Source organism: Aptenodytes patagonicus, chromosome 26, assembly GCF_965638725.1.
Source record: "Aptenodytes patagonicus chromosome 26, bAptPat1.pri.cur, whole genome shotgun sequence".
Classification (NCBI taxonomy): domain Eukaryota; kingdom Metazoa; phylum Chordata; class Aves; order Sphenisciformes; family Spheniscidae; genus Aptenodytes; species Aptenodytes patagonicus.
In genome coordinates this window covers 311,271-336,721 of record NC_134974.1, presented here as the reverse complement: position 1 = coordinate 336,721, position 25,451 = coordinate 311,271, and the positions used below count along the sequence as shown (strand labels likewise).

Genomic DNA, 25,451 nt, shown 5'->3' with positions numbered 1-25,451 from the left:
AGGATGAAGTTAGAGAAATCATTAGAAATAATAAGCTTGTTCTGAAATGGAAGAATGTAAAATAAAGGCCATAGCCAAAGTTTTAAGTTATGTAATGTACCACTTGAGAATTTCTTGTTTGATAGGCTGAGGAAAAATGCCTTTCTGTTTATAACGGAGAAAAAAAAAAAACAATGCAGTTGCATGGCAGAGTCTGGAAAAAGCAATTTTAGTCATTACTCATAACATACAGCACACTTGTTCTTTCCGGGCATAATTTATTATTTCTCTTTGAAGATACTCTTCCTCAAGGAAAACTTAAGTCTGGGTATGCCAGGGGAAGAAAAAGGTTTGGGTATGTCAGACAGACATCATCGCAGTACAAGATAAAGGAATTTTCCTTCCCTTTGGGTAGGCTCTACCTTACGAGATATGCCAGGACAGATTTATGCAGGTAGCCTTATGAACAGGACACAGGCTAGAGAAATGGGAATCTTGGGAACCTTTGAAACAGGATCCCCATGAACAAGCAACCCATGCGAAGGAAGGACTCTAACTTCCAGGGACTTGTATTCTATCGCTGAATGGCCTGGCGTTGCAAAGTTCAACAAGGCTACATAAGGAACACGCAAGGAAACTGGGAGAGAGAAATATGCACTCATAAGGAAACACAGATAGGTGCAAGAAAAATGGGAGTGTAGGGAAAAACTTCAGCTTTAAATCAGTAGGCATGTACTAAAAGGATACAGATTATGGAGGGTATATTCTAACATTTTATTAGTTAGCAAAACTTTTACGTATATTGGAAAAAAGCACGCTGTAACAAAACACTTCTAAAATTTAGCATCTATGCATCTACATTTATAATTCTTGCCATTTACGCTATCTTCCCTATCTGTTATTGCTGCTCTTACTTGTTACATCATGCAGATCATAAAAACAAGACATCCTCAAGGCAGGGCTATCTCCTTACATTTGGAAAATACCTGGCACATCTCTCAAGCCACTGCATTTATATGCAGTTTACCATTGGGCTGTTTTCTAACATATCTGGAAAAGTATTTTTTACTTTTTAGATGCTGCTTGATATGTTCATCGCAGAGTGTCAGTTAAGACACACAGCAAAAACAATGGTTCTAACAGGTAAGAAAAAAATATAAATCCAAATACTAGAGAGAAGCACAGCAAATACACAGCCCCATTTAAATAGAGACAAGACCCCCCACTTTGTTCTATACAAGAGACTAAAAATTAGGCTATTACTTCTCAGAAATTTACCTATGATGTCCACTTCAAGTTAACACGGGAACTATCTTTCACTACTGCTAAAAAACCCCAATGTTGGCAAGCTGTGAAAGAGCAAAAGCATTTTTTCCTGTCGATGGAAATTAAATCAAACCATTTCTAACTTCAGAATCTTCAATATCAGAGGTTACATGGAAAAACAGTTAGTAGAACATGATTGTGCAGAGATGCCAGAAACTTTTAAATACAGTTAATTTACTATGACTTGCAAAACTCTACACAAACACATTACTCACTTGTTTTGAAGGACAGTGCTCATTCTTCTCATCTGTCATCTTCCCACTCTTTGGTGCCCTTCTTGGTTGCTTGATGCTGGTTTTTATAGCAGGCCGGCACACATAATTCTCAAGGTTCTTGGGAGGCTTTTTCGTTCTCTTTGCTTGAAGACCAATCTTCAGTTTTAAGTTTCCCTCTGAAAAGTTTGTTTCTTTCACTGAAAACTGTTGCTGTGCATCAGTCAGAGCCTCATTCTTCCCATTCTCAGTACTGTTCCCCTCCCGATTCTTCTTCTTACTGTCGTCTTCTTCCTTGGTGCAACTTTCTAGCTCTACTTCTCCTTTTCCCACCAACGTGCCAATGTTTACCACAGAGGGGCTTTTCCCAGAAAACCCTTCAGAATCAGAACCCAAGCCTAACATAGCAGTATTCCGAGGGTCCATCACAGGCGGAATATATGCCTTTGGGTAATTTTAGGGAAGATTTACAGAGATATGTTCCACAGAAGATCTGTTCTACTACTGGCAGCCAGCATCTTTGACTCTGAAGAAGAAAAAGACAGACAGAAGTAAACTTCAATTTTCTAGCAGAAATAAAAGGAATATTAAAAACAATTAGAAAGCAAACAATCATATCTCAGGCAAGCACAATTACGCAGCTGATGCTTCAAAACACCAACCCTTCCTGTAACCTACTACAAATACACCATTTATCTGTGAAACCACTTTTAGACGATAGGTGAAAATCAAAAGTATGTGACTATTATAATATAACTTCCAGTTCATCCACAGGACACTTCAAATGATGGTAAAGGCTTTTAATATTGATCATCAAAGTAACTTTTCTTATTTAAAAGCAGAGCCCAGCTACTCCTAGTACTGCCGCTCTTATTCTGGACCCGCTGAAACAGTTGCATCTAAGGAATGATGCAGCTAATAAAACCTATGATAAAGCATCCAAAACCCAGAGACAATCTGATTTTAACCATCTGAGCCACTAAGAAAGTTGAGCTTAACACCCAAGTATGCACTGGTTTCCAAACATGCCACAAAATCTGCTTTTTAGTTGAGGACTTTCAGGGAGGAAGTTCAGGAAGAAGGATGGGAGAACAGAAAAAACCCCCCCATCAAACAACCCCACCAAATACATTCACAGAGTAATTTGTACTTCCTGGAGCATGGGAACAGAAAAGTCCACACTTCTACTATCAGAGGCACTGTTATGTATATATAATGAACCTATTTATAGTAAGATATTAGAGGGAACTTTTTCATCTTAACTGCCGAGGGAACTTTTTCATCTTAACTGCCATAAGAACTAAAGCAAAAGTTGATCTGAATCAACTTGCTAATGCAAGGGCTTCAAATCCCTGGCTGGCAGGCTACTTGCGCAGTGTGCCAGCACAGCCTCCCGTGCTTGCACACAGACCACCACAAAGCCATAAGCTGCTGTTTCCCCCACTGCCAAAGAACAAACAAAAGCGGTGTACCCCATTATATTTTTATCCATGGAAACAAAAATCATCACAGAAAGAATCTGCAGAAGATACAAATATGGTATATTGGCAACTATCAAAGAGGACAAATCACAGGTTAAAAAGTTAAACATACGCATTTCAATATGGTCAGATATTTAGAGCATGATGTCAGAGAAAGGACACAAGTAATGTTTACAGAACTGAGGACTTGAAAATCAGCAACCCTCAAAAAGACTCTGTGCATAGGATGAACAGGAACTCCTGGTGAAATGTGACAGCCACAAGGATATACACAATCTTTGTAGTGTACTGAAAAAGTATCAGGTCTTTTTGACACTGCTATGGCAACACATCGTCCACATGCCCATCTACCCCATGGGTATGGCACACAGAACCACTCCAGATCAAACCCTACTTAGCCTTAACAGCAGCTCGGGAGAGAAGTTCTCCTTTCTCAAGTTCCAGGAGCCAAAGCAGAACAATCCAGGTGGACGTATTTGTTTGAGGGGCGTTCTAAGCAGAAAGTGTTTAAATATCTTAATCATTTAAATATCTTAATCATTGTTGAAAATGAAGTATGTCAGAAGCAGGTCTGAAAAAAATACCAACGTACTGAAAAGAGCATCACAGGAACTAAACCAGCATGATTTTCTGTCCTTATCTTAGAGTAGAATCATAGAGTAGTTTGGGTCAGAAGGCACCTCTAAAGGTCACCTAGTACAACCCCCCTGCCGTGTATCTTCTATATAATTATTAAGGCTAAATTGTGAGGAATGCTATGAAAAGATTTCAACGGTTTCAGTGAACTTCAAAATGAGTTTCAATGGTTTCAAAAAGGTTTCAATGAGCTCAGCAATTATCTATGACATTTGGCCTCCTGGCAGGTCAGCACATGCATACTCAAGCCCATCAGCACATGCCAGGTCCCAAAGCCATATGCCTCTTGTCCAGACAGTAATGAGAAAAACAGCAGTGAGGAGGTGGTATTTTGAGGTGGCTCAGTAAACACAAGCTCTGTATAAAAAGGGGGAAGGATAAGGAATGTGAAAGGTGATACTGGGAGAGGACTAAGGCAATTGCAGTGGATGCAGGTTGGAAGTCAGATGCCAGGATTAGTGGGGACAGAAGAAATGCTGCTGAGAACACAAAATGCAAATAATTAGAAAGCTAGGCTTCATTGGCTACATTCTCAGAGAAAACAAAACTTATTTTCACATGTTCTGTGCACATTATTGAAAGGGATTTCTATCTGCAGCTATGACTTTTCAACTAAGAACATCCTGAAAAATCAAAAACATTACTCAGAAGACCAGAGGTAATTAGATAAAATCTCCATTTTATAACTAGAAAAAATGGGTAGAGCAGTGTGACACAGGGGGCTAGAAAGCAAGTCAGTGACAGTTCCTAGTTCAAGGCCCAATGTTCAGTCCATTAGGCTACACTATGTCACCAAAAATGGGCTTTTTCCTACATGCCAATGCACAAAGGAAAACTGGCCAGCAGTAAAATAATTCTAAGCTAACGCATGAATTTTTATTATCCAAGTTCAAGAAAAGGAGAAAATCCTACCGGCCATCATGCAACTCTCAAATCTATGTTCACACAAATGTTTCCTCCTCTAGTGACTATGGTCCAGAACTGCTACAACACTTCAGTCATTTTCTTACAATTAAAATTAATTAATAAGCTTAAAATCTGAAACCAAATTAAATTGAAACAGCACCATCTATACTGCTGTATTTGGCTCCATATTTACTTAATAGCAAGACTTTAAGTAAGTAATTACACTCCTACACTGACCTTAGAAACTGTGAGACCAAGACAAAGTGCACATTGAGAATTAAAGAACTGTGCTAAAATCTTATTCTGTAATAACACAGAATCAGTAACTATCCTAGAAACAAAGTCACAAAACTGATGGCTCTCATAAACACATAGCAGGTCATTTTATTTATCCATTAATTCCTCTCTACACAGACAACAAAAATGCTAATCCTGGACCTAATAATCATTTTGCCTTGATCACTGTAATCTTCTTCTCTCTGACTCTCCAATTACCCCACTATAATTCATAGAGAATGTCTGCCAATTTGATCATTTTCATAACCGTGAACTGATTAGATTTCAATCTCTTTGAATCCCAAGAATGCTTTTTCTTCCCTACCTCATCAAGTTCAAGCTTCCTGTCATTGCCTTCAAGGTGTGCATAACTGTACCTTGGATCTTCACTTGTTCCCATTCCTTAGTGCTTTCTGCTTCACCAGTGACAACCATTACATGTGTTCTTTCCCCCCTCCCCCCTTTTTTTTTTTTTAAGTAACACCATTGCTTTCTCTGTGCGACTCTTCACACTTTGTATGCTCTGCTTGCACCAGTCTACGGGATCTCTACCATTCTTCTTGCAGGTCGTGTCTTAAAATCTCCTCGTGGATGTCAATGCAAATGAGCAGCCAAATGATGACAGCCATAGTTCAGAGGCAGCTATAAAAGCTTTCATGAATTTACCCTGAAAACTCCAACAATTTGGTACTTTCAAGACCTAAAACTATCATAGTTACCTGTGTGATATAAGGTACATATCTGTGTCTTTGCTTTCCACATTTTTCTGTTAATTTGCAAGTCTTGTTTTTAATTATACTATAGGCTTCTTCAGGTAAGAAAAACAGACTATGGACTTGCAAAGTACCTGCTTCGATGATACGAATCCCTGAAAGAGATCTTTGCATGTTTCCACTACAAGGACCTTCACAAGAAAAGCATTATATCTATCCGGTGTGCCCAGTAAGATTCATGGGAAATTAAAGCAGTGGAGCCTGATTGCCCATGCCCACAATTATTTTCTAAGCTTGCACACTGTCATTTAACTACACTGCTTCATAACTTCTAAGACTAGAAAGTACTGCTATAATCAAGCAGCATGGCATTCTACACCAGGCCAAAACGTCTGCTCAGCAATTCCTATCCCACTGCTTACACTTTGCAGACCCACAGCAGGTCTTTCCAAAGCAACATCAACATTTTTTATTTAAAGACTTTTTTTGATGAAAGAAACTGCCATTTCCCTGGGGACTCTATTCTAAGACCTAATCCATATTTTGCAACAACTTTCATCCACGGGATCTTAGGCTAACATAAATTTTGCTAGATTAAGAACCATCTAGTATCAAATCTCTACGCAGCCTTACAAATTATGATGAAGACATGTCCTAACCATCTCCCTAAGAAGCAAAACACGTCAAACTTCCAGTCTCTCATCCAGTAGATTCTGTAGATCTCAAATCCCTCCTGTAACTGTTCTTCCCCAAAAAGATTAACTAGGGAGCATTTTAACATTCGTTTTGACATGTGCTACCTAGAACTAAATGGTGTTCATTAATGATTTTTCTAATGCCATATACACTTTTAATACCCATTATTCATTCTTATTCCCCTGTTGACACATCCAAAGCCCTTTTTGCCCATCATCTGCTAAGATTTCTGTTCTTCTGATCCCCTGCTTTTCCAGAAAAAAAATACCAAGAGTTGACTTCTACTGTCAGCTCCTAGATATGTTCCCCCCCAAGCAGTATTAAATGAATTTTTTTTTCCTCTGTCCAATTTACTAAGTCATCTTCATTTCTGCTACTGCTTTTGTTGACGAAAACATACTGTGATTTTATATTTGGAAGGTGAGTGTTTTTCTTTTGGTTCTTCCCATTGCTTCAGCTCCAGGGGACATTAAAAAAATTCAACTGAGTGTCTGAAATCCCAGAATATTACTAGTAACTCTACAGCCTCCCACAATCCCTTCTCATATTCCTTGTCATCTTTCTTCTGCTGCGGAAGACAGCTACTACACTCAGAAGTTCTTTCTCAAAAAGAGAATAAAACGTGTCCTAAAAACCCCACTATATTTCTCCACATCACATATCCTAAGCAGCAACACGGACCACTGGAGGTCACTGAACTAGAAGTTCAAGGACCTTGGATTACCTATGTGGCTATTTTTTAAATGTTTAGAGATGGAGACACTTGTCAGAAATAAAGTTACTGTTTGCGTTATATGAGATGACAAATATAATATTTTACAAATAGAATCTGTTAGATGTGGTTTTGTGTCCTCGTTTCAGCTGGGATAGAGTTAATTTCCTTCCCAGTAGCTGGTACAGTGCTGTGTTTTGGATTTAGGATGAGAACAATGTTGATAACACACCCATGTTTTAGTTGTTGCTGAGCAGTGCTTACACTAGTCAAGGACTTTTCAGCTTCCCATGCTCTACCGACTGAGAAGGCTGGAGGGGCACAAGAAGCTGGGAGGGGGCACAGCCAGGACAGCTGACCCCAACTGGCCAAAGGGACATTCCATACCACGGGACATCATGCTCAGTACAGAAACTGGGGAAAGCTGGCCGGGGGGGGCTGCTGCTCGGGGAGTGGCTGGGCATCAGTCGGCGGGTGGTGAGCAATTGCACTGTGCATCACTTGCTTTGCATATTCTATTATTATTATAATATTTCAATTATTAAACTGTTCTTATCTCAACCCACTAGTTTTCTCACTTTTATTCTTCCTATTCTCTCCCCCATCCCACTGTGGGGGGAAGAGTGAGTGAGCGGCTGTGTGGTGCTCGGTTGCGGGCTGAGGTTAAACCACGACATTTTGACAGACATAAAATAACAGAGTACCTGTCTCGTCAAGAAGAATATTCTACAGAAGTATTCATGGGCAAAGACAGTACGGGCCACATGTTGGGAGAGCAAATGGTAGCAGGACACTTATTTTGTAGGAAGAAACGCAGAGGGCAGACGTGATGACACATTGCAAGTATGCTCCAGTGGGAAGAAACTTTGTAAGCAGATATAATGTTTCTTCTGATATCTTAACCTTACTTCTTCTGATATCATACCTTAACTGAAAAGTTTGGAAACACGAGACTGAATTTTGACTTGTCTGATAAATTTTGTTGTTTCACTATTCATATGCAAATTAATATGAAATTGCTAAACACTGCATAACAAAACCTGTATTTGATCAGACCAAAGGTTCATTTAGCCTTATGCTGTTAGTCCCGACATTAGCCAATACTGATCGCCTAGGGAAAAGCATAAAAAACCCCAACATATGCTGTGGTAATTCCACTAAAATATTCTCCCAGCCTCTAAATTTGTGATTCAGGAACTTCCCGAGAGGTACGTCTCTACGTCTAATGCCTTTCAATGGATTTTTCTGAACAAAAAAACTTTGTTATTTATACCCAACTTGTAAAAGATAATGTAAGGGACATAGTAAACCAGTATTTCACCTTTAACTCCTGACATAACGTGCAGACAATGCCTTTGGTTATGCCAAAAATACCGCAGTACTAGGACGGCCACACACACCATGTGAGCCACGCTGTGCAACAGGTAATGCCGTGATATAGAAAATTAGGAACAAATACAGATTTTGCTTTCACAGAATAATCACGTTAGATCTGCATATCAGATTTTTTTTTTCTTTTTGAAAGCTGTGAGATGAAACACATGACCTCACTGGAGTGGAAGAAATGTGTCCACAATGGCAAAAGTCGACCTCCTGCCAATGGCAGCACAAGTTAAAATTTTTTTTAAAAAAAGTCAACAATCCATTTGACAACAATACCTATTTAAAAATAACTGTGATTCAGTAACTATATGTGCTATTTCCATTTTTCTCTTGTGACAACAGCATTATAATTTGTATCAATAAGCCTGTCTCTTGCACCAAGTTTTTAAACTGTTTTTTTTATCCTCAAGGACAGTTTAAACGTCTGAAAACAACTGAAAACAAGCTGCTTCTTTTTGTAAATTATGACTCAGATTATTTTACTGTTCATTATCACTCAAACATTAAGTGCTTTTTAGATGACTGTTGACTGCCTGTAGCAATCAAATATAACTGAAGTCCAAAAAGAAGTTGCGATTATTTTGTCTTTAAAACCAAGATGTACTTAGACCCCCTCAAAATAAAAAAAAAAATGTTTTATACTCTTATACAGTTTAGAAAGGCTACTGAAGCTTTCATTTTCGAGTAAGAATGCTTCTTAAGAACTCAAGTAGGCAGACAGATGATGATTTCAGAGCCCATCTCTACCCATATGTTCAACCAGCTGCTAGAGCTTCCCCATTCATGCAGAGGCAGAAGCACCAGGGATTGTCTCAAGGTCCTCAAGGATGACCACATGAAACACAAGTCTTTCAGGATTCACCCAAAAAAACCTACAAACTCCCACATTCTTGGAAAACATTGCCTTTGCAGGTGCCATCTACACTAATGCAAGGAAGACAATCAAAATAAACAATGAAAGATGCAAAGAAGGTACACTGCTCTTGAAAATGACAACTATGTATATTTAAATGTATGAACGTAAGTCACAGATTTTTACCACATATCCATCCTGCAGTTCCTGCTCCCTAAAACTCTCCTAACAAGACTGGAAAACCAGTGTAAGAACGCACTATCTCAAGTTTCCCTTACTGGCTCCTGACAACACACAACTACTAGGAGAGCGAATGCGTGTCCTGAGGCCATCTGATGGAAACCCACATTCCAAGTAGTTTCTAGTTCTCTGCTAGGTAATTAACAGGGTGAAGGAACCACAAACCAAGGGTGAAAGACGGAAGTTAGAATGTCAGAAGACTATCTAATAGAAAGAAAAGGACAGCAACACGTTTTGGCTTCTGATCTGAGAGATGGGCAAGGCCAAGATACATTAGGCTCAACCATCAAATCCCAAATCATAAAACTAAAATGGGATTAAAAATCCAATAAAAGTAAAATTTCAGAAGTATGATTCTGGGGAGGATTGCAAGCAGAAAAGTCTACAAGCCACTGACCTAAACTAGCCAATATCCCAACAAGCAAAAAAAAAAAAAAAAAAAAAAAAATCTGCCAGAGAGACCCCCGCCTCCATCACCTCAGCAACCCCAGCTCCCCCTGCACCACCGCCTTCCACCTAAGGGAAGGACCACGCTCTTCCCACCACCTCTGCCCCACAGAAAAATCAAAGTTTCGGGGATGCGGAGACTTGCGCACAGACCTCATCGCCAGGAATCACCACCAGGAAACTTCCTGAAACCCGACACGGGCACCTGCCCGACGCGGGACTCCCCCGGGGCCGCAGCCAGGGGTGCCCCGCGCCCCCCCTGCCCCTCCAGCGCGGCAGCGGGCCAGCTGTCAGGTGATATCCCGCCCCCCCGCTCCCGCGGGGCCCGACACAACGCATGAGCGCGGCTGTCAGGCTCTCTCCGCCCCCGCAGGGCACAGGCCCGGCTTCGGGCGTCCCGCCGGCACGCGGCCTCCGTGCGGGCACCGCTGCTGTCACCGGGACCCCCCGCGCCGCCCCGGGCCCCGCCGGCGGGGATACCCCGCCTCCCTCCCCGGCGCGGGCCCGGCTGTCAGGGATCCCCCGCCCCCTCCCGGCGCGGGCCCGGCTGTCAGGGATCCCCCGCCCCGCTTCACGCGAGGGCCCTGCCGGGGTCCCCCGCTCCACTTCGGACGCGGGCCCTGCCCGGGGCCCCCGCGCACGCCCACCGCCGCGGACCCCGCCGCCGCCGGGGATCCCCCGCCGCCGCCCCGGCAAGCCCCGCCGCCGGGGATGCCCCGCGCTCGCGAGCGGGGCCCGGGGCGGCGCGGCGGGGATGCGGGGCAGCGCGCGCCTCGGCGCCGGTGCGGGGCGGGGCGGCCCCCGCGGCGGCTCCCCGGCCAGGCTCCCCTCCCCCCGGGCTCCGGGCCTGAGGCGGTCCCAGTCCCCGCCCGCCGCCCGCTCGCTCGCTCGCCCGCCCGCCCGCTCCTCACCGTGTCAGCGACAACACGGCCGGGGCCGAGGACGGGCTCCTCCGCGCCGCATCTTCCCGGCCGCCCGTGCGGACGGGGCCAGGGCGGGACCCGGACCGACCGGCCGCCGCTTCGGCCCTGCTCCGAGCCGAGGCAGCGAAACCAAAATGGCGGCGGCTCCTGCTCCACCGCGAGCGAGCGCCCGGCGCCCCGCCTGCCCCGCGCCCGGCCACGCCCCCGCCCGGCCACACCCCTCCGGGCTAGCCCCGCCCCCGCCGACAGAGGGTGCCGTTAGCCCGGCGGTGGGCGGGACCCGCGCTATCCCGCCCCGCGCCGCCTGTCCCTGCGCGGGACCCGTAGCGGCCTCGCGTCATCCTCGGCCTCTCGCGCGGCGGATCCTGTCAGCGGGGCGGGCCCGCCGCCAGCGGTGAGTGCCGGGGCGCCCGGCGCCGGCCCGGGGGGGATCGCCCGGCGCCGGCCCCGGGGGGCATCGCCCGGCGCCGGCCCCGGGGCCCGCGGGTCGGCCGCTTGCTTGGCGGCGGCTCTGCTTCTGCGGCGGCCGCTCGGGCAGCAAGCCGTGTGGAGGTCGGGCCCGCGCGGTGCGGCAGCGTGTCGGGACTCTGGGGGCGGTAACCGGGGCGCGATCCAGCAGCCAGGCTGCGGGAGGAAGGGGGCAGAGCAGCGGCCGGGGACAAGGGAAGCAGCCTCTGGCCTGCCGGGAGGCGGGAAGGGAAGAGAGGCTGGCTGCCTTTAGCTCCCCTTCGCAGGTTTTACGAACAGAACTTCAGCTTTCCCGGTTTTCTCGAATGGCCACCGTTTCTAGATCAGGTTGAATGATGTATTTTATGTGTCCTTATTATCTCAGCCCTATGGATGTTCAGAAAAAGAGAGGATAATGGAGTACGGTGGAGAGCACATGGGAGGGAAAAGTGGGGGGAAGGCACGGGGGAGTAGGTCCCTGAAACAGCGGTGGGCATGCAGACATCGGTCGTCCGAAGACGGTAACACTGGTTAGCTCAGAGTTGTTTCCATCTCCTACTCCTGTGTTTCTGGTGCTTGGCTTCAGGTTCCTGAAGCCAGCAGTAAACATACAGGCAGCAAGCAACCAGAAATTTGTTTTTAATTTAGTCTGGAGAGGTGATAGGTTAGTGTCCTGGTTTCGGCAACGTCTGCAAATAAAACTTTTGGGGTTCTTTGCATAATTTTTACTAGCAAATTATATTCTGATCTATAAATCCTTTCCTAAAGACCACAAGCAGACAGGTATTTTTTCTATAATGGAACAGTATGCTGAGTTGGACAGTTCTTTAACTTGATCCAGGTACAAATCAGTGAAGTGGCCGCAGTTTTAATCTACTCTTCTGCTAAAGCTCCTCTCCCACGGACAGACAAACCCTAGAGAAAAGCCCTTACAACTTGTGTTAAGGTAGTTATTCAAGAATTCCATCACAATGTTGGGGGTGCCCAAAATAAACAGAAACTTTCAGGTTCTTGTGACTCCTTAATTTTACTAGCTATGTTTGAGAAAACAGCTTTCCCATCCCTACTTTCTTTACTGTTAAACCTGTTCTTGAAACAAATGGGATACATTCTCATGCGGAACTGGATTTCTCCTTCCTCTTCTGCTGTACATGCTAGCATGGCAAAGTAAAATGACTAAAACAGCCTCCAGAGGCTGATATCTTCACTTATTCTTGAAGTAGCAAAACTGGAGCTTGTTTTTCAAATACGTATTGTGCATTGATTGTTAGATGAAAGAATGTGAAGCATCTTTACAAAATTAACGTCCTTCAGTGTGGAGTTATTTTCTCATTCTATGCAGTAACAGTTGTAAACGCCATTCTATGCAGTTAAATCATCTTTGTCTTGCTTAGCATTAACACTGCAGTTAACCACCGATTCCACCAAGACAGCTATTCCTCCTAAGGAATTAGAAGGTAATTATCTCGCTTTGAATGCATTGTGTAACTTATCACAATCAAGAATTCGTAAAACATCTTTTTTAGGTATTGTCATTATTTTCTTCTAAGAAAGTGGTATGAAGAAGGCCTTGAATGCTGGCAGAGATGACATTTAACTAATTTACTTACCTTTTTGCCTCTATTTTTGCATCACAATTGCTCAAGTGTTTTCTTTTGGGTTCTTTCTGCTGTTGCAATAAAAAATGGCTGAGCAGTAGATACTAATATATGATTAGGAGGAAGCTGGAAACACAGAAGCACCTTCAGTTTCTTCAAAATAATCGCTATGTAGCCCTTGCTCTTACATCTTTTAACAGCTGCAGTCAAAATAGATGCCCTTCCCCAATAAAAGAATCTGTCCTCCTCACTAGATGACTGAAATATCTTTACTTATAAAGTAAGGGGTTTTGTGTATGTCTCTCTGAAAAAAGGCAACATAATTAATGGAATATTTTTTTATTAGGCAAATGATGCTGCTTACCAGTAGTCAACTGTATTGCTGCAGAGCATTCTGACAGTTTTTCTGAATTATTTGTGTGCCTAGACTTTAAGCTCTTTTGGGCAGGGACGATTCTCTCCCAGCGTAAGATATATTAAACATAATAAAAAACCTAAAAAATCCACTTCTGTCTCTGCAGAAAAAATGCTGAGAAGTCTGAAAGGACTTGTCTACCATCCTCTAAAGGTAAGTCCTGTAATAGCATGATGCTGTTTCCAATATTTCAGCTGTCCTGTGATCTGGAATGACAGTTTACAACTGTAAAAAGTGAGATTCTTCTTACATTCGTCATCTAAAAACTTAGTGTCTCCTATAAGCCAGTTGTGTAAACTCCCATTATGGGCAAAGGAAAGAGAGACCAGACCGCTTGTGCGTGTTACTCCTCCTACATTTCTCTCCATTGGCTGGGGAGAGAGAACATGCAAGCAAGCCTGGATAGTTGGCTTAAATAAGACATTTGCTAGAAGACTAAAGTTTAGCATTCTGAAATGTCCAGAATGATGAAATTGTACATCTTCAGTGCAAGTGTTTCTCAGAAAACAGAGAATCTACTTGCTCTGCACTGCTGGAAAGTACAAAGGGAGAAGCCCTTTACACAGAACAGAACCACCAGCCTTTCACAAAGCCTGTGTTGCTGGTGGGAAGATAATTTCGCCAAAGATGGCTCAGTGCTTCAGGTGGGTGTAGTAATATTAGCTCTGCCACAACAACACAGCAGCACTATGCTATCGGTAAAGCTTCCTTGTATTATAAACAGCGTAATGAATTAGTGTTGCATATCTGGAATGACTTCCTAATGGTAAAGAATTTCAGTTGTTTTGTTTGCTGTTGTCTTTTAAATGCTTTTTCGCTAGTACATAGTGATATGCAGCCATTAAAGAGGATGGCTGTATAACTACTTGTTTCCAGAGACGAGATTCTGGTTGTACAGTACTGTACTTATGATGGCAGCCTTTATGAAATAAACAGTCTTTTCTAGAGACTAAGATATGTGGAATCATGTAGGAACAGCTCCACCTTATGGCACATGACTTTGTGATTAATCTCCATGTACCACGTGATAGTTTGCTGCCATTTCAGGGATCCGAGTTAGATTACTCTGTCCTTTGGCAGATGGAAACTTACTATAAAATCCACTCTACGCTACGAGCACAAACTGCGTTAAAAGATGATGTGAAAACATGAGAACCTTACGTACATGTTAGGATTTACTACGCAGAGCTCTACAATGAGCCAGAAAGGTATACGTATATGTTTCTGGCATTCTGCGTGAAGCCAAGGGGATCAGTGATAAGCCACTGTCTTCTGTTCAGGAGGAGGGACCAAGTGGCATGTTGCTACTATAAAGTCAGAATATATAATGCATTAGCAGTGGTATTCTAGCTCACTCAAAGGTATTCTTGTAGCCTGTTAAAAATGCAGATGCACTTGTGCATGAATTCTGTAAACAGAAATGCAGTAATTCATAAAATGCAAGTCTGTATCTCTCAAATTCAGGATAACTGTGAGTAGTGTTGTATTTACTACTCTAGGAGCTTGTCTTGATTTTGTAGCACTTCAAAAAGTTAGGAAGGAGTTCACGTCGCCACGTACTTAGAAGCTGCTTCTACAGCCCAGTGCAAGCTACAGTCCACAAAGGAAAAGTTCCAAAGCACTACAAGGCTAGATGGTGATTCTGAGGAGGACATATCATGCTAAGGCTCAAAGAAGTGATGTTCTAGAACAGTATCCTTCCAGGAGAAAAATGTAGTAATTTAAAGATGAGATATGTTTTGTTGATGGAAAAAGAGAAATTATACGTACTTGGCTGCAAAAACAGAGGACTGGACTTCAAGACATATCCCTCTCACACTTGCATCCTGTCTTAGTGTGCTGTCTTCTACTCCCTTCATAGAACTTATTAGGAACTGGCTTTTGTACCATAGAGAATCCAACTCCTGCTTGATCTTCTGAGATTGTGCTTTTAAAAAAGTGGTATTGCTAATATTGGTTTGACTCAGTGTCATTCAACTAAAGTCTTGAGCTGAGTCTAGACACATAAAAACTGAACACGGTCAGAGCAAGAAGTTAATGCCTGCTTAATTTTCTTTCACTGTTACACAGGTCAGGGACAAGGATTTGTATGGTACTCCATAGAAAGGATGTCCACAGAGCAGTAAGCTTGCCTTTTCTTTTAAGTGAGCAAAGCTCACAGCCCCAGGACGTTCACTTGAGATTTGAGGAGGAGGGAATGTGGGATGTTCAAAGAAAATGAGAGGGACTATGATTCCAGGGTAGAAATGACCTGGGGCTGACATTTTCTAGGTGAATAGGTGACAATAGTTGCTTGCTCTAGTTATTCATGTATTAAATTAGCATCTTGGTGCCTTGCTCTAGGCTGTAAATTAAGTCACTTCTGTGGACTTTAAACATAGCCAAATAAGACATCCTAATTGATCATTTGGATTTGAGGAGGAAAAGAACATTATGGGAACAAGAGAAGGTGGTGCTAAAATGTGATGACAGAAGTAAATGTTTAGTGATCTTCCATATTTACATTGCAGTAGTTTGTTCTATAGGTATCTAGTGCTGAGTACAAACCGGTTATAATTCCTTCCCTAAAAAGAGTTCTGAAATGCTGATTCAGGAGTTCATTGTGTGTTTAACATGGGATGTGGGGTAATCCGACATTACACTTTCTTCTGAGCCCTTGTGGCTTTCAAATGACCCCCTGAGGAAAACTCGGACGACAGCAGAATTGCATCATGCCATGGAGAACTGAAACAGCTGTTCCTGTCTCTAAACTTTAGTTTATGGCTACTCTCATCTATGCAGACAGACAAAATAGGAAACTACTTGCTCTGTTTACAGTGGAGCCTGCAACTGTTCCAGTCAGTAATACGAAGGGTGGCCTTCAGTTTTGCTTGCTTTGGTCACAGCCTCTGTTTGGAGTGTACACTTTTTTTATTCATTGACAAATGCTCATATTTTCTTTCACCATAACATGATAAAATGCTTGTCATTCTACTACTCACTTTCTTGCCTGTTTTGGCTAGGCTTTACAGGCATGCTTCAGCAGTCTGTCTATGAAAAAAAGAATTAATCAGCTTAGCTGGCTGTTTCAGTTTCTCAGCCACGTCTGTATTATAATGAAAGAGTCTGTATGCAGGGACACAGTTAGGAAAATCAGTGCAGGGAATGTAATTATAAATATCAAATAGTGGGCAGCACTGCACTAATCCCTCAATAATTGAGGTGATTGTGGATTACTAGACAGCTTGAATTTTCAAGGTACTAGCTACTGTTCGTCAGTGTAGGCAGAAACATTGTGGGAACTTCCCAGCAATAAGACCTTAATGGCTGTACTTGTGCTCTTAAGCAATCTTGAAGGGAATAACTCTTTCAGGTACGGGGCTTGGCTCTCTAGATGACTTAAGGTGGTCGGTGACTTAAGTGAATGGAAATGGTTTAGAAGCAGGCATCTAAATGTGAAATGTGGTTCTAAAGCATGTGGTTTTTCATGATGAATTTACATTCTAATGATGAGTTTTTATTCTAACTGCAGAGAATTCTATTCTGTATTGCATGCTACCTTGACCCGATCATAATGGGCATACAATGAGTGTACAAACCAAACTACTACCTGGATTTCTTACTGGTAATCTTTGACTGCCGAGAAGTTTGTTGTCTGTTTGCCTTTTTCTTTCCTTAGTTGGACCGTGGGTATGCCCTCCATACAGCAGCCAAGGATTGCTTAAGTTCCGTTGTCAGCCAGGATGCCCAAACACTGACAGAAAGACCAAGAGCAATTTTCTATACCAGCGAGAATGACCCGGTGAGTTACTGCCACAATTGTTATTGTCAGACAGCAAGTGCCTAAATTCCATCAGTCTTGTCTGTGGACATGCTGGAGCCAGGAGTGCTTACTGGGATTGTGTTGTTCTAGTAAACATAAGGGAAGGGAGTACACAGGCCTAATAATAGGCATCTAGACCATGATCCCCAGCCCAAAGGAAAACAGGCCATGGCTGTGCAGTGCACCTGCCCGGGTTTAAACAAGACAGGGCTGGTCCTCTGCCTGAAAGCTCCTGGGAACAAGTATTGATTCATTCTCTATAGTTGCATAGATGAGATAGACTGTGTATTGTAGAAGCTCAGATGTGGCTTAGCTTGTCATCAGACACCATTAATTTCAACTCCGGGGTTATTCTTCCCTGACTAACCTCCCCAAATTGGCTATGAAGGGGGATAAAAAACACACCCCAGATGACCTCAGCACAGCACAGCACAGCTCTCCAGCATCATAATTCCAGCCTCACACTTTCCGTCTCAAGCACAAAATGAAGTGGAATAAATGAATGGAATAAGCCTTTGAGGTGCTTTTCTGCTGCCTCTGTAATTGGAGTCTTTCAATACTGATTCCTCTGGGGTCTCTATGGAAACAGCAGCATGCAGATGATCTTACTCACGTGATGCAAGTGTCTCTATAGATTGCACAGAAGAGTCCAGATGGCACGGATTGTCCCCACTGTCCTGTGCCTACCATTTACGTTGCCAGGCAACTGGCTTTGGCATTCTGACTTCACGTGCCTGATGTTTGGTGACAACCGCCATTGCTTATTAATTTATCAGATCAGCGTTCCTCAGACTTGCTGTATTGCAGATCGCGTATTGCAGCAGAGAGGCTCTGCTGTCTCGCTTCATCAGCAAACCTGATAGCTCTGACTGCACCTGTACTTGCGCACCATAAAGTCCCATTAAAAACGGATTAAAAAGACCAGATGAAAACTAAATTTTTCAGAAGACTTAGCTTTTATATACCTTTCCATTAGCAAAACTCAAAGTGACTAAACATGAGGATAAATATACTGACCCACTTTGCAGATAGAGGAGCCGAGTGAAGGAATTTGCCCAAGGTTATGCAGCAAGTCAGTGATGAAATTGAGAATGAAAATGGTCTCCGGAGTATTGCTCTTCTGTTCGAGTCCATAGATAACACTGCCATGCAAAAACACAGGTGCTGTTAGTCTGTGTCCAACACGTGCAGGAAAACTCTAGGGAATTCAGCTCAGAGTGTGAAATACAGCTCTGCGTGAAAAAAGACTGAAGTCTCTCTTTAGTCTATCTCCAAGTGACATCTTACAGCAGAGGAGCTATTGACTAGCCAGGTTTTTTAAATTTTCTTCCTGTTGCTAAGATTTACTGACCAGTAAACACCAGATTGGCAACTCAAGCAGCTTAGAGAGCAGTTTGTTGAAGTTATGGTTTCAAATGGTTTCTTCATATAAATAGTTTGGCCAACCTGTGGGTACCTCGAATCCTGCAGCTGTACCAAGGTAAACCATACAGTCCAGGACGCACTGACCTGTCCTCAGTAAGGTATGGAAAAGGGGTGTAGTTACCATGGGCTTTTCGGCAGGGGGGCAGGCAGAAGATAAGAGAACAGGCATGTTGCGTGCTGGAAGACTGAAAATCTGGTCTGAAGAAAGGGAGGGAGACTAACACGTAGCAAGAATCCTGGGGCTAGAGAATTCCTGGGTCTGCAATAGAGCTGCAGCAGTTGCACATGAAGAGTCCATCAAGGAACTGGGAAAAGCAAAATATTCATGGCAAAAGCAGGCAGTAGCCAAACCTGTAGGTACAGCTGCTCACACGGTTTCATGTGAGGAATACAGCAGGCAGCCAGGTCAGGGGAGCAGTACTCATCACAACCTTTTTTTCCCCATCCATTCATGGTCAAACCTTTTGTCAGCCAGACTGCACAGGTGAGTGACCAAGCCCACACCAGTTACTGTCTCATCTGTTCTGGGCCTCAGTAAATTAAGCCCTGGGTCTACACCAAAGTTAATAAGGAATACAAGGAAAGTCTGGATCAGCCCCCAAATCTGCTAAAGCTGGCAGAAATAATTACTGCTTCTTTTCTTTCTGAATAGTAAATAAAACTACTTTTCCTGGATCATTACTATGCAAAATAAAGAAAACAAGGAAGTTGTTATATTCTGATTCCATCTCAACCAGAATGGGAGCAGGAGATTGGCATGCACAAGAATATAGAGGAGGACTTTAAATCCATGGAAGAGTGCAGAAAGTGCAGAGCAGGACATGATATAAGCTTCAAAGCTTGGCACAAAGCTGCTAAAAATGCCAGACAAAGCTTGGCACAAAAGTTGGTAAAAGCCGCACAGGAAGTACTGCAGAATAGTCTATATACTGTCCTAATTACACAAGACACAAAAACTGATGACTAGACCAAGCGTAAATAAATAAGTGCTTTGCAAGTACTGCACGGTAGGAAAACAGAATAATGAAGGGAAAAAACAAGGCTGTATAACAAGGCATGAAATGGGTATTAAATTTTCAGATACCAGTAACAACTGCTTCTTAGAGTGCACAGTCAGAGATCTTAAAGTAGTCACTATAAATAAATGCAGAATGATGCAAGTCCGCTGGAGGAATAATACTGACCACTTATGTCACAACAAGGGACTTGAAATTAGTGCCCCAGAAAACAGATCAGAAAACAAGAGTTCTCAAGCAACCAGTACTAGTTAAAAAGGCAAACGGCGTATTCGGAATTACTATTGAGAGACGGCAAAGAACAAACCAGAAAACATAATTTTGTCGCAGACTTAAAGAAAGTAAATTTGAATCTATCAGATAACTCAAAAGGAGATCGTATTACCGTTAAGATATTGTGGTGACCAGAAGTACAAGTGGACTAATAAAAGATTAGATAAAGCATAGGGCCACCGGTGCCCACAAAACACAATGGTTCATATACAAGCTCAAGGAATCCCTTTATTGCCAGGTAGGATATCCTTTCTTTAGACTCCTCTTAAGCATCTGCCAGTAGTGTCCTGATACTACAATTCCTGCTTTACTTTAATATGCTAGTTCTTCTGACTCTCAGTAAGTAGATACTCGCTTTGATTGAGTGTTCCCTCCCTGTTCCATTCTCACAGGCCTTCTGTATCCAGAAAAAAGGTATCAGACTTTCCCGACTGTTACAGTTTGTATTTTACCTTCCCAGGCCAACCACGCAGAACACCACGAGGGTCGCCATTATAGCATTCCACTTGAGGAGGTGAAAGCTGTGTTTCCACATGGACTGCCCTATCGCTTCCAGCAGCAGGTACTTTGTCTTAGAGCAGATTTGTAGGGAGTGGACTGCTATGTGGGAAGAAGCAGATCCATCGCGTAACTACAATGCTTTCCTCTTGGAATAAGAGACAGCGATGTGCTGCAAGAATGCAATTATTCCTGGTCCTTACTGTTACTTTCTACATCTAAAAGCTATCGGTCAACCTAACCAGAATAGCGGCAGAAGGGTGTGAGGATTCCACCTTAGGCAACATTCTATCCAATATTTTTCATCTCTGAGTACATAGTAAGTTACAGAAATATTTTCCACAGTTACATTTCTGTATGAAACAGGCTGTCTCATGAAGTAAGTTTATATCAGCGACAAAAAAATCTTGATTTCTGTTGTGAGACAGATCATGCTGTGACTGGATCAGGCTTCGTAAGCAGCTAACGTAGACTGCCTACTTGAGTTTAGGAATAGATTTCTTACCTGTGAGTTAGTAATTCTAGGTGGTTGACTTTTGATTCATTGACAGGCCGGTCGGCCTCACCTTGATTTCTGGGAAGGTGTTGGAACAGCTAATCCTGGAAACCATTTCCAGGCACACAAAGGACAAGAAAGTCATCGGGGACTGTCAGCACGGCTTCACCAAGGGGAAGTCACGCTTGACCAACTTGATAAACTTCTATGACGATGTGACTGGCCTGGTAGACGAGGGGAGAGCAGTGGACGTGCAGACCCTGCACAGGACCAGTCAGAGATGGAGTCATGTCAGGAGCAGCTGTAGTGTGCCAGCACCCGGCTTCTTGTTCATGTTCTGTTTCTTTTCTCAGATTAAGACCTTCAATGAAGCCTGCCTGATGGTGCGAAAACCAGCTCTAGAACTTTTCACTTACCTGAAAAGCTCCAACTTTGCACACCCAGCTGTCAGATATGTGATCTGTATCTTTTAAAATCACTTGCTTGATGGTAGAATGCAAATCAAATGCAAGCAGGTGAGTTTACACAGATGAGGGTGATGTTTGATCCTATGCTGACCACTGTGGTTTAGTCTTCAGGAGATGATTCTACCACATGTCTGTTGTCAGCAAAGCTAGGCTGAAAAGTTCATGAACCTCGTATACTTTTATTTTAAGCCAGATTTGGCTTATGGCACAGATCCACAAATAGGGCTATCAACACAACTAAGGGAATGGGAACCATCAGCTCTGGTATAGTGGGGTGGGAGGATACAGAGATACAGAGAGAAGGAACTCTTTAGGCTAGGTTTGCTGCTGCACAAAAGCATGATGGAATGCCATCCCTGCTTTTACGACCTTTGAACTTCCTTTATGCCTTTTGCGAAAGAATTACAGTCAAGTATAAATTGAAGTGATTTTTTTAGAGACTTTCCTTGACAGTCCATGTTGGAGATGGTGAGAAAGGAACAGGGAAAACCATGACTCTGTGTCACGTGGTTCACTACTGTGCAAGGCAAGGCTGGCTGGTGCTGCACGTCCCAGATGGTAAGAACACCGATGCTGTCTGTGTTACTACATCAAATACACTTGCTGATCCGGAAGATGCTCCTTCAAGTGAAAGGTGTAGGGTAGGCCACAGCAAATTATCTTTGTTTTTTCCGTAACGGAGAAGGCTTATAAAGCACAAACCCCCAAAATAAAGTAGAACATAATTAGTTATTTTCACATGCTCTCACATGCTTATAGTCCCCACTTTCCCCCCACTGTTAACGAGTATGACAGGAGACATACTGTGTGTGGGTCTGTGTGACCTCCTCTGTTCTCAAGGGAGAGTCTTGTCCATTAAGGATGGCAGACTTCTCTTACCAGCGTGGCAGAATAAGGATAAGAGATACAAACACACATCCCACCACCCAACTCGTACAATTATTTTGACTTTAAAATGACTTTATAAAAAAAAAAAAAAAGCAACAGTTTTCTTTTGCTTACAGCTCATCTCTGGGTGAAAAACTGCAGGGAGCTTATGCAGTCTTCCTATAACAAAGAACGGCTTGATCAGCCTCTGCAAGCATCTTTCTGGCTCAAGAACTTCAAAACCTCAAACGAGCGCTTCCTAAAAGAGGTTTGTAGAGCCTGTCAAGTTGTTTTGGTTAGTAGCTAAGAACTACCCACAGGATCATCTCTCAGGGACTGCATGTGCACGTGCTTCTTGTCATTGAGCACCTGGACGTGAATTCTAGATTTGCTCATTTTCACCAAATGCTTCATGTATTAATGCATGCACTCGTATTGCATACAAACCCACAAACCCTACCCTTCACTGGGATTCAGTTTTTGTAGAAAAAGAAGTACTTTAAATCCCCGCTGTGGGGATGGCTATTTGCGATGAACGCTTCTCCCAGATTCTGCACTAGTCTATAACACTGGCAAAGAACCAGGAACCTTGCCATCCAGACTTGCCAAGCTACCTTCGCACTACTTAGTTCCCAGTTTAATCGTAGTTCTCTTACTGCAGATAAAAACACAAAAAAAATACGTGTGGGGCAAACGAGAAAGCACGGAGGAGGGCAGACCGCTGGGTGAAGTGGTGGAGCAGGTAAGGAACAACAAGTGCTTCTGGCTTTGTCTCACCTTTTATTATTGTGTATGTAGAACAAATTGCTTCTAAAGGTGTTACCAATACCAGTTCTAGGAAATGGAAGGCATTTCCCTATCGACAAGGTGGCTACAAAAAACGTTGTGGAAGATGTGATGGATCTGTAAAGGAAGCTGTACAGAGAACTTGGGTAGAAGCAAAAATTAGAATTTGAAAGTTCCTACTTCTTTGATGCTCAGTACCTTAGACCAGATTGCTCCTTTGAAAGGAGCAAACGGACTGTTGACTCTCGTTTTAGCTCCCTTCCCCCTTAGAAAGGGCAGACGGTGCCCAAAGTTGCCAGCATTGTATCTTAACAAGAAAACCAACCCGAGTTATGTGCCTTTTCCTCCTTAAAGGGTTTAGCTCGCGTGAGGAATGCCAGTGATGCTGTAGGGGTTGTGCTGAAAGAGATAAAGCAGCAATGTCATCTCGGCTCATTCCGGCTTCTTGTGGCAGTGGACGGCGTCAACGCGCTCTGGGGAAGGACTACGTTAAAGAAGGAAGACAAAAGCCCTGTAAGAAGGATTCTGTCCTCCTTGGCATTCCTACTGCAAGGGAGAGCAGGGAGGGTGTTTTGTTCATTTTTAAGTTCTATAGTAATCCCTGAAAGACGTACGTTTGGCTTTGCTAACTTGGAGGGACCTGCAAAATTCATATTGTGTTTAGACCCTTCTACTGAAGAAAGTTCTCTCAGTAAGAAAAAAAGCACATCTGTGTCTTGTTACAGTAGGAAAGGTCGGGGCATTTCTCTACGTAGCATTACTAAGGCTGAACGCTACAGTGCTCAGTGGAAGCAAAGAAAAAAAAATGCGCCTAAATGATGCAAACGATCCTTCCAGTCCAATTTAAAGTAGGGGAGGGGAATTTATGTCTCAGATGGAGACTGCTGGCAAAAAAAGTGATACAGGCAATCTTCACCAGGTTTCTCCAGAGGAGCTGACGCTTGTGTACAATCTAAGGAAGATGATGATGAACGATTGGGTGAGTTCGGTCTGTACCTTTGGGTGCGTGATTCTCAGCAATTGAAGCTACGTGCCAATAAGCATAAAGCTACGAATCTAACATCACACTGTTCCTTCAGCGAAGGAGTGTGAGCATAGTGCGACTGTTGAGGGTTAGTATCTCATCAGTGTTTCTGACATCACCCGAAGAGAGTAAGAACAGGTCAAATATATAACAATGCTTTTCTCGATCACCGTGCCAAACTCCAGTTTATGACTCGTGCTTCCCGAGCTAGAGGTATTAAATAACCCTTAATGACACTTTGTTTTATGATTTTTTTAAACTAATGAGAACTTTCAGTTCCTAAAAAAAAACGGTTAAACTTTTTGCTATAGGAGGTCAACTCCTTCTGCTTCTTTTCCAGTCCCCTGGGTGCCAATATCTCTAACCAGGTAGTCTTCAGATTTGAAAGTATACAGAAAAGTCCCTTTTAAAGTATTTCAGTTGTTTCAACGGAAAGCCATTTCTAGGTAAGAATGACACGTTTCAATGCCGGCACTGGAAGCACCAGCTATGTGTTCCCTGCGCTGCCTGTGTACTTGGGGTAGCCAGGGTTAACCCAGTTAGGAACATTTTAATAAGTCCATTATACAGAACTTTGGAATTGAAGTAACTAAGATCAAAGAAGAAAATACCTCACTTGTTTAGAATTAGTCCGTAACTATTTCACAAACGCTACGTTTGCAGCTAAAAGGGTTTCCAATCTACCTTTCCTTTAGAACGGAGGTGCCGTTGTGACCACCCTCAGCCAGACCGGCTCTCTCTTCAAACCCAGTTCTGCCTATTTGCCCCAGGAGTTGCTGGGAAAGGTGGGTCTTGGCCTCTTTTTTTTTTATTTTTCTTTTTCCCCCTTCACGTTGGGAAACAAAGAGAAATCCTGGGTTGGGCTCTGCGTTCAGGTCAGGGTGCCAGACCTTGCTTTCGTCTCTCTCCAGACCACGTACTCCTTTATTCTCCTTCGAATGAGCTCTGCTTGAGCTCGTACGCAGCCGGGCTGGGCCCTCTCCCAGGCGACTCCCGCAGCAGGGAGGGGGCGATGCCCGGGCGCCGCAGCCCGCCGCGGGGTCTCACCCTCGGCTTTCCTTCCCAGGAGGGGTTCGATGCGCTGGACCCCTTCGTCCCCATCCCGGTCCCCAACTACAGCCCGCGGGAGTTCGAGAGCTGCTACCGCTACTACCTCGACCGCAAGTGGCTGCAGCACGAGAAAGGTCAGCTCCGCGCCCGGGGCACCCCGCGGCCCGGGGACCGGCCCGCCTACGCGGAGGCGGCTCTCGGGACGGCGGGCCGGGGGTGCCGGGGCGGGCGGGGGTCCCCGGCGGGGGCCGCGCCCCCAACGCACCTTCTGTCTTGCAGCGCGCACGGAGGACGGCAAGGAGGAGCTGCGGTTCCTGAGCGGCTCCAACCCGCGGCAGCTGGAGCGGCTGGCGGGGCCCCTGTAGCGCAATAAAGGCCGGAGCGGCGGCGGCTCCCTCCCGGTGTCGGTGTCCGCTTGCGCGGGGGGGGGGGGGCGGGAACGGGGGGGCGTGGCCCCGCCGCTGACGCGCTTCCGGCTTTCCCGCCGCTGGGGACGGAGCGCGC

The 25,451-nt window shown here is 44.1% G+C and overlaps 2 protein-coding genes across 9 annotated transcripts in view; one reads left to right on the top strand and one right to left on the bottom strand.

Moving 5' to 3' along the window:
- The window catches only part of ASH1L (ASH1 like histone lysine methyltransferase), a 65,555-nt gene extending 54,665 nt beyond the window's left edge, over positions 1-10,890 (bottom strand). For both annotated transcript variants that reach the window (XM_076359751.1, XM_076359753.1), the window contains exons 1-2: positions 10,772-10,890; positions 1,521-2,043 (exon numbers count right to left, since the gene is read on the bottom strand). In XM_076359751.1, coding sequence (XP_076215866.1) covers positions 1,521-1,943 — 423 coding nt within the window. In that variant the 5' untranslated portion in view covers positions 1,944-2,043; positions 10,772-10,890. The remainder of the gene's footprint in view (positions 1-1,520; positions 2,044-10,771) is intronic.
- A 214-nt stretch (positions 10,891-11,104) lies between these two features.
- DAP3 (death associated protein 3) lies at positions 11,105-25,344 on the top strand. 7 transcript variants are annotated; one of them, XM_076359770.1, is made up of 14 exons: positions 11,119-11,177; positions 12,625-12,687; positions 13,350-13,396; positions 16,902-17,024; positions 20,220-20,321; positions 21,107-21,215; positions 21,686-21,778; positions 22,225-22,355; positions 22,749-22,829; positions 23,228-23,386; positions 23,793-23,852; positions 24,593-24,682; positions 24,964-25,081; positions 25,227-25,344. In XM_076359770.1, exons 3-14 carry the CDS (start codon positions 13,355-13,357, stop codon positions 25,310-25,312), a joined length of 1,194 nt encoding a protein of 397 aa, XP_076215885.1. In that variant the 5' UTR covers positions 11,119-11,177; positions 12,625-12,687; positions 13,350-13,354; the 3' UTR covers positions 25,313-25,344. The 7 variants fall into 7 exon arrangements, with proteins under 7 accessions (XP_076215881.1, XP_076215885.1, XP_076215884.1 ...); XM_076359769.1 differs by lacking the exon at positions 11,119-11,177 and adding an exon at positions 11,242-11,335; XM_076359764.1 differs by lacking the exon at positions 11,119-11,177 and adding an exon at positions 11,472-11,578.
- Positions 25,345-25,451: the final 107 nt, after the last annotated feature.